This window comes from Capricornis sumatraensis, chromosome 9, assembly GCF_032405125.1.
Source record: "Capricornis sumatraensis isolate serow.1 chromosome 9, serow.2, whole genome shotgun sequence".
Classification (NCBI taxonomy): Eukaryota; Metazoa; Chordata; class Mammalia; order Artiodactyla; family Bovidae; genus Capricornis; species Capricornis sumatraensis.
In genome coordinates, this window is record NC_091077.1 from 41,218,429 (window position 1) to 41,228,148 (window position 9,720).

General features: G+C 38.4%; 1 protein-coding gene across 1 annotated transcript; it reads left to right on the forward strand.

Annotated features, from left to right (window-relative positions):
* The first annotated feature begins 782 nt into the window (after positions 1-782).
* Positions 783-1,754, forward strand: LOC138086256 (olfactory receptor 2W3). The gene has a single exon (XM_068981050.1). The coding sequence runs from the start codon at positions 783-785 to the stop codon at positions 1,752-1,754; it is 972 nt and encodes a 323-aa protein (XP_068837151.1).
* The last annotated feature ends 7,966 nt before the right edge of the window (positions 1,755-9,720 follow it).

Sequence of the window (9,720 nt, forward strand, 5' to 3'; positions counted from 1 at the left end):
ATAGGTTCTTGGAATTGCAGTTTGATAGAAGTTCTGAACATATATGTGAATAATTGCATTAAATTTGCCTTATCCATTGCAAAATGTTATATTTTTTCCTCAAGCGGTATATAGTATTTTGGAAGAAAAAAATTATTCCTTCTATGCAAGACCTATCTGAGAGAGAGATAGAGAAAGATATACACACATAGGGACAGAAAAATAGAGACAGAGATGGCAGGAAAGAGACACAGAGAGATTAATTTTATGTGCATTTTAGTAATATATTTTATTGTCTTATACATTATCTATACAGACACTTTAAAATTACCTCAAGAATAATAACCAAATGAGTGAAGTGTGTCTTTGGGATAAAGAATAGATAAATATTCTGCATAAAATGGATATGTCTTTGGGCCTTTGAGGTTACAGCAGGAGCTTAAAAACTTGTGTCTGAAGAAGAATCAATAGTTGGGCCATGGAAGGATTTATCTTTCCTGACTTTGGGATTAGAGGCACTACCATCAGTGAAAGATAAAGACTAAGCCACATTTTCTGAATTCAAAATTCATTCTGCCCCTTCTAGAATATGACAATTTACTTAACACACATCTGTCTCAGTTTCCTTTTCTGTAGGTCAAGGATAGTAAGAGTGCCAACTTCGTACCATTCTAGTTGGAGTTAAATGAGTAAATAAGTGTAAAAAACATAGAACAATGCTTGTAAACACTCATAGTAAACGCTCCACTTTTTTTGGCTTTTCACATTATTAGTATCAGTATTCCTCTTCAGGTGCAGTAGAGATGCATGGAACCAATGAGAGCAGCCAGGGAAATTTCATCCTTTTGGGATTTTCTGATCGGCCCCATCTGGAGAGAATCCTCTTCGTGGTTATCTTGATCGCATATCTCCTGACCCTTGTGGGCAACACCACCATCATCCTGGTGTCTCGGCTGGACCCTCACCTCCGCACTCCCATGTACTTCTTCCTCACCCATCTCTCCTTCCTGGACCTTAGTTTCACCACCAGCTCCATCCCTCAGCTTCTGTATAACCTGAGTGGAAGTGACAAGACCATCAGCTACACAGGCTGTGCCATCCAGCTCTTCCTATTCCTGGGTCTGGGTGGTGTGGAATGTCTACTCCTGGCAGTCATGGCATATGACCGGTTTGTTGCAGTTTGCAAGCCCCTGCACTACATGGTGATCATGAATCCCCGGCTTTGCCTAGGTTTGGTGTTGATAGCCTGGGGCTGTGGTGTGGCCAACTCCTTGGCCATGTCCCCAGTCACCCTACGCTTACACCGCTGTGGGCGTCACAGTGTGGATCACTTCCTGTGTGAAATGCCTGCCCTGATACGAATGGCCTGTGTGAATACAGCTGCCATTGAGGGCACTGTCTTTGTATTGGCAGTGGGCATTGTACTCTCACCCCTTGTGTTTATCCTGGTCTCTTATGGTTACATCGTGAGGGCTGTGTTACAAATTCAGTCAGCGTCAGGCAGGCAAAAGGCCTTCAACACCTGTGGCTCCCATCTCACAGTGGTCTCACTTTTCTATGGAAACATCATTTACATGTACATGCAACCTGGAAACAGCTCCTCCCAGGATCAAGGCAAGTTCCTCACCCTCTTCTACAACATTGTCACCCCACTCCTGAATCCCCTGATTTACACCCTCAGAAACAAAGAGGTGAAGGGGGCATTGAGGAGGTTGTTGCTACATGGCAGAGAGAAGAAAGGAGTAAGAGTGAAAGGCCCAGACAGGCATCTCTAGCCTGGCTATGAACTCCATCAGGCACCATTGATGGAATCTGGAATTGTTGGGTCAGATCTGGGTCTTACCTTTGCTTCCCAATTTATAGACCTTTCCCTGGACTTCTTTACAACTGGTTTAGTTCCATTGAAACAGAATATGTTTTGATGAGTGAACTGGAAAACACATATCACCCAAAAACCTCTAGGTGATCTGTAAAGCAGGTGATATAGACCTGTAAAGACACAGTGATATAGATAGTTATAAGGATGAGTTTCTCCAACTTTGTGCCAGAGTGCCAAGAAGGAAACTTCTTTTCTTAATAAGAATTTTGCCTTCGTTGTTGTTTGTTTTTAATGCACTAATGCAATGATGGGTGTTTTAGTGAGAACGATCACAGATCAATCACTTCTCTTAGTCAACAACCATCAACATGGGAATTCAGCATAGGGATGCTTGCATTTTTCAAATTCCTATCCAAAGCGTTTCATTGAGTCATATGTATTATCTACACTTTGTCCTCAAACTTTGACATTTTCCCCAAAGTTTGTTGTAAGAACTCTGGATAAACCAAGAAATTAACCTATAACAATAATATGTGTGTCGTTTAAATCTTAAAGCATCACTATTTCTCAGGTATGTTTTTATTTTATTAGTGAGAAGAACCCGATGTTTATTAAGTTCCTGTTATGAGTCAGGTGCTCTTAAGTCACCTAAACTTCTCTGCATCTGTGGAGAGCATATGACTTGTATTACCCTTATTTTGCCCATATGGCACTTGAGGCTTTGAGGCTAAATCATTTACTCAAATAGAACTGAACCAAAAAATTTCTTCATGTTCTGCATGACTTTCAATCCCTGATGATTCTATTGCTACACAAATTTGTAAAGAGTAAAAATATGTAAGCATTTAATAAGTAAAGCAAGCAGCATGACTTATTTCCCTTCTTTGCATAATACAGTCCCAGATGCAGGAGAGGAAAAAGTTTTCCTGGAACCTTTTTTAGTCCCTGTCTGGGTCTGAAATTAAACTTACAAAGATAGGTTAATGGGAGAAAATCACACGTTTATTTAATATATGGTTTTCATGGCATAGGATACTTCATGAGGAAATGAAAATCCCCAAAACTGTATTTTTTATTTCACATTTGATGAAGAGTGGACAATGGTGAAGAAATTTGATAGGCAATGGGGGCTGAGCTATTGGTAAGAAATTGGGGAAAACTTAGCAAAGCATGTGTATTTAGAAGCCTCTCAATGTTCCTCCATCTTTGAAATAAGAATGTCCCTTTCCTCAAGGAATAGGAAATAAGAAGGGTAACCTCATTGGAGGGTTTTATGAACCACTTCAGATGAAGGTCAGAAGTCCTTCCTGCTCCTGCCTTTTCACAAATGTCTTCAACTCAAATATGCAATACATCAAAATGCCATATTTTGAGGCAATATGTACTGAACCCCATCAAAGGTTTCTTCCAATTAATGTGCAAATGAATTACCCAGGATCTTTATAACATTTAGATTCTGATTTACTAGTGTAGTAAATCAGAGTCTGAAATTCTGCATTTCTGCAAATTTCCCAAGGGATGTCCTCACTCCCTTGCTGCTGACCCTCAGATAACACTTTAATGCCATAGGAAATTAATCACCTACCAATTTTTTTTTAGCAGGGTATGCACACTCGGGAAAAATCTGAGATAGAACTCACAGATTAAGGGGAAATAAAATGGGGAAGAAGTAAAGAGAAGAGGCTGACTGAATGCTGCCATCATGTCTATTCTCAGTCCCCTCAACTTCACAGCCTCTCCTTCTCCACAATGAGCCTTGTGGAGAAGGCTCATCCTCCTTTTCTAACCTCTTCACTCTCTCACCTTATCTCCAAGGACAGAGTCCCATTGGGGTCATTTAAGTATATATGTTGATGTATGGCAAAACCAATACAATATTGTAAAGTAATTAGCCTCCAGTTAAAATAAATAAATTTTAAAAAAAGTGTATATGAGCCAGGGACTACTGGAAGGGAGATGTCTGTGCTTCAGGGGGATCAGATTGAACATTCCAAAATGCTTTTTTAAAGAAGTAATGATTTGGGCTTCCAGGGTGGCTCAGTCAGTAAAGAATATGCCTACAATGCAGAAGACCTGGGTTTGATCCTTGGGTTGGGAAGATCCCCTGGAGGAGAGCATGGAAACCCACTTCAGTATTCTTGTCTGGAGAATCCCCATGGACAGAGGAGCCTGGCTGACTGCAGTCCATGGGTTCGCAAAGAGTGAAACACGACTGAGCAACTCAGCACAGCAAAGCACAGTGACATGGTTGGGTTGATGAAATAAGAGAATGAGAGCTACTCATTTATAACTCTAGGCAAAATTATAAAAGTTATAAAATTCCTAGAGTTATAAAATTCCACAATGCTTCCTTGATGCAGAACTGATGGGGGAAAATTTAAGAGATAACCAGGGTTGTAGACAATCAGCCGTAGAAAATTGCTCATAGGGCTTCTCCAAACTCATTCTCTTTTTGGAAATAACTTGCCGGACATCCTACATGAGCTTGAAGAGCAGCCTCTTGAGAAGAGGGGACTTAAGGAATAGTAACTGGACTATTGCCAGTGTTCCTAGCTTTGGAAAATACCCTAAAGATAGCAGAGAATGTTCACAGAACTCTAAGGAATGAAAGTAGTCCAGTGTTCACTGAGGGGATTTTTATTATGCTTCTTCAGTTAAGGGACAGATTTCAACTGAGTAAAATTTAAAGATTTTATTGGCTTTATTCAGTGATTTATGCTCAGGCATCATCCCTCTAGCAGAAAGGAAGCAACTAACCAACTGTGTAAAATGAAAGATGCTTACAGGCAGAAGAGGGCAGAGACTTGTACTTGGCAAAAACACATTTGTTTTTATGCTGTTACTTGTTATTTTCCTTATAGAGGAGAAAAAAGTATCTAAGGTAGATTAAGTAATTAATGGACTTCCCTGGTGGCTCAGACACTAAAGCGTCTGTCTACACTGTGGGAGATCTGGGTTCGATCCCTGGGTCAGGAAGATCTGCTGGAGAAGGAAATGGCAATCCACTTAATGCTGATCATGCAATCCTAATTGGCTGGCTAAAGATTCCATTTCTAGGAGAGCTGAAACTATATTTTAAAAGTCTGATGATGTGGAGTTAGTAATAAGCAACTCCATTTAGATCTGTTATCTATAATATCTCTGATTATTTTATGACATGGGGGAACCAATAAATATAGTTGCTATGGAATTGTACAAGATACTCCACTCACTGGCTCTAAGCCAGAACAAAGTTGATTTTACTGGAGTCCCATTCTTGCAGAAGATAACTACAGATAAGAAATTCCCTTACTCTTTTTATGCCCCTCCAAAGGGCAAACTCTGAAGAATGACTCATCCTCACATAACTCATATACATCCCCTCTCTCTTCTTCCAAAGACATTACTCCCTTTTTTAGCTACTAAGTAAGGTCCCCAAGCCACTTTCTTTACAAGGAGATTTTCCTCATGTTGAAGTATATTTCTAGGCCCAACATCTAGGGTGCAACATCAGCAAACTGAAATTCTGTGTTCTGCTTGGTGAGAAATGCAGTATAACCAGTCAGCCAGTCTCCAAATGCCCCAAGGTAATTCTGGGCTTTATTCTTGGTTGGTCCTTGACGTTTTTAGATAAGGTCAGATATGCATTAGAAGAGAAACAGGCACAAAATGGAGCCGTTTGTGCTAAGAGCCATGTCAGCAAAGTAAGACTTAATATCCAATTTAATTGCAGTCACAACTTCTTCTAGGAATACAGTATCAACAGCTAGGTTTGGAATTTTCTCATCAGCACTGATGAGGTAATCCACCATGTAACCCTCTTCCATCCCCAGGAGATTCTTTACCTAAGCCTGAAGTCACCCCCTCTTTCTCTTCTGCCTATGTAGGCCTTCCATTTCGCACAGCTCCTCAGAACTCTTCTTTACTTGTTAGATGGAATGTTGCCTGGTTCATGAATTATTTGATAAACCCAATTAGGTCTTTCAAATTTGCTCAGCTGACTTTTTGCTATTTATTGGGTTGGCCAAAGATTCATTTTTTTACTCCCATAAAATGGCCCTAGTAGTGCTTTGTTGTCTTTAACTTCATTTGAATTGTTACATTAGATTGTACTCTGGCAACTCTTAGCATGCATTAAAAAAAAAAAAAAAACATCAAAATTGGTGAATTTTTAAGAAAGGTAAGAATGCAACTGAAATGAAAGAAAAGATCTGTGCAGTGTATGAAGATGGTGGTATGACTGAATGTGTCAAAAGTGATTTGTGAAGTTTTGTGCTGGAGGTTTCTGGCTAGACAATGCTCCCTGATCAGTTGGATAAGTTGAAGTTGATAGCAATCAAACCGAGACATTAACTGAGAACATTTAATGCTGTACCATGCGGGAGATAGCCGACATACTCAAAATACACAGATGTATAGAACAGACTTTTGGACTCTGTGGGAGAGGGAGAGGGTGGGATGATTTGGGAGAATGGCGTTGAAACGTGTATACTATCATGTAAGAAATGTATCGCCAGTCTAGGTTCGATACAGGATACAGGATGCTTGGGGCTGGTGCCCTGGGATGACCCAGAGAGATGATACGGGGAGAGAGGTTGCGGGGGAGGTGGTTCAGGATTGGGAACTCATGTACACCCGTGGCGGATTCATGTCAATGTATGGCAAAACCAATACAATATAGTAAAGTAAAATTAAAAAAAAAAATTTATGTGTATAGATAAAAAATATATCTAAATCAAGCATTGACTATCATTTGTACCAGCTTGATTATGTATGTTAATCACTTTGATGTTTGGGTTCCATATAAGTTAAGTGAAAAAATCTCATTGACCATATTTCTACATATGATTCTCCAATGAAATGTAAGAAAATTGTTTCATTTTAAAAACAAATTGTGACAGGCAATAAAAAGTGGATACTGTACAATAATGTGCAATGGGAGACACTGTGGGAAAAACAAAATAAATTGCCACCAACCACACCACAGGCCAGTCTTCATACAAAGAAGGTGATGTTATATATGTGGTGAAACTGGAAAGGAGTCCTCTATTATGAGCTCCTTCTGAAAAACCAAACAATTAATTCTGACAAGTACTGCTCCCAGTTAGATCAACTGAAAGCAACACTCAACAAAAAAGTGTCCAAAATCAGTAAACAGAAAATGAATAATCTTCCATCAGGATACTGTAAGTCCACATTTGTTTTTTTTTTTTTTTTTTTTGATGACTAGGCAAAAACTGTTACAGCTTGGCCAAGAAATTCTGATTCATCTTCTGTATCCACCAAACGTTGCATCTTCAGATGTGCATTTAGTCTTTACAAAATTCTCTTAATGGAAAAAAATTCAATTCCTCAAAAGAATGTAAATAATACCTGGAATAGGTATCTTTTCTTTGCTCAAAAAGGCAAAAAGTTTTGGAAAGATGAAATTATAACGTTGTCTTTAAAATGGCAGAAGGTAGTGGAACAAAACGGTAAATACATTGCTCAATAAAGTTATTGGTGAAAATGAGAATAAAAATGTGTCTTTCATTTGTACTTAAAGAAAATGAAGGAACTTTTTAGCCAATGAAATAATATGTGCAACCTCAGCTGATCGTGCACTTTTCTTGCACTGCCATTTCTAATATTCTATACAGCTCACTCTTGCCCAAACGTCATTGCAGAAGAGTGTTCCACTGCTTGTCAGGCATTGAACTCAAATCCTTGAATCATTTTCCCTGAAATAAAGGGCATCAAACTTGTTACTAATTTATTTTTGTCATTTGATTCTCTTTAAGGAATGCCCTTTATATTAAAGTAGCTTGAAAAAGTCATCTCCTTAATTTTCCAGCACATTTTCCTTCACATTTATTTTTCCACGTGTTGAAAAGTTGAGGTTAAAACTTCATCAACATGTGACATAGGACAGAATAGGATAAACTGGCTTCTCTAGTGGGTGAATGGTTTCTGTTCCAATCATTTCCTGTTGACTGCAACTCTTTTTTCAGGTACTCCTTTTTTATTCTCTTATTAATGGTGCATCTTTTTAAAACAGCTCTTATGTTTTTGTCTACCTATTTTTTATTTTCTATCTCTATTTTGATTCTTGTCCAATCAACTCTTTTTTTAAACCACAGCCGGGACTCCCTCTCCTATTAATGTCACAATTACCATGCATACTTTAAAAAATAACTTTCAGTAAAATCATGACTCATAAATATAAGTGAACTCATGTTAAAGCTTTTTTTTTTTTTCTTTTTCTTTTACTCATAGGATCTGAGGTGTTCAGGCAGATCCTATAAAGAGCTTAATAGAAATTGAAGCCAGTAAAACTTTACTAAGTTAAGAAATGTTGATTTGAAGTGAGAATACAGCAAAACTGTTTTGTCCACTGGGTAGAAGGCAGTCAATTAAATGTCTACTAGACACGGCATGACATGCATAGCTATTAATTGCCTACAACTTACAAAAAGTACAAATAGCTCAAATTCAATGAAAGGGGGCTAGAATCTGATAGCCAGACATGTGTGCCAGAGATAATAGTTTTCTTCAGAAACAACTTTTTTTTTTTCTATACTGCTAAAAACAATTAGGGTTTTCCAAGTGACAGAGTGCTGGAGAATCCACCTGTCAATGTAAGACATGTGGGTTTGATCCCTGGGTCACGAAGATCCTCTGGAATAGAAAATGGCAACCCACTCCAGTATTCTTGCTTGGAAAATTTCATAAACAGAGAAGCCTGGTGGTCTACAGTCCATGGGGACCCAAAGAGTTAAACACACTGAGCAACTGAACACAAAAGCAATTAGCACTTTTGGGGTCTTTGATATGTGGCTGCCGCTATTAAGGTTTTACCTGCATTTACTCATTAAATCCTCGTTAAAGATAGTGGAATAGGTAGTGTCACATCTATATTACAAGAGAGAAAGTTAGAGCTCCTCTATTTTAATATCCAGTTCCTGGGAGAGTAAGAATGCAGTAGTTTAGCCACTGTGCTGTATCACTTGTATGCAATCCTGAGTGGACTAGTGGGGTTCAGGAAATGTTACTCCAAAACATGGTACTTTAGCATGTTGAATAGTTTAAACAGAAAGAGTCTGAGAGAATGATATAAGCTAAAAGACTCTGACCTTTCCCTCACTCATGTCCCCTGAAATATATCATAAAATTCCCATGTGAGAGGTGCCCCCCCTCAAACCTGGAGTAATGGGACATTCTTATCTCTAAAGACAAAGGGATACTAAGAATTTCAGCAAACAGGCTAGGCTGTTTCCCAGAGTTTACTACACTTACCTCATACTCCTTAAATTATCACATTCGTCCATGACAGTCCAATCTTCATCAAACCTAGCATAAAAATATTCAGAGCCAAGTCTTTTTTTGGGGGGGAGTCTCATTTCCTTGTGAAGTTCCATGTCTCACAAAACTTATATTAAATAAATTCATGTGTTTTTCTTTTGTCAATTTATCCTTGTCACTTTAATTTTCAGACCTAAGAGGACCCAGGAAAACTTATTCCTGTTCTACAAGTTGGAGTCTTTGTATTATTAACTCATGCAGATACTGCAGTTTAAAGTACAGTATTTCTCCACCTGAGAAACTAATAGCTTTTATTTTGCTTTTTTAACCACAATAAAGTTTCTTTTTCTGTTAAAATAAAAATTCAACTGAAAAATTTAAAAGAAATGTCTTGCCTTTATTCAAGGATATTCATGAATCAAGCAGCTTCCTATCTAGCAGATAGAAAGGAGCTTTGAAGAGCCATGCAAGGCAAAATATTCTATAGCCATGTGGCGAGTTAGTACTCCACAATGAGTCTCACCTATTAGACCTATCCACAATTTTCATCTTCACGGTAGGTGTTGCAAAGGAAACCAAAACTACATCATTCATCTACTGATTCATCGTCAATTAAATATGGTGAGCACCTATTATGTGCCAGCTAATTTTTCAGGAACTAG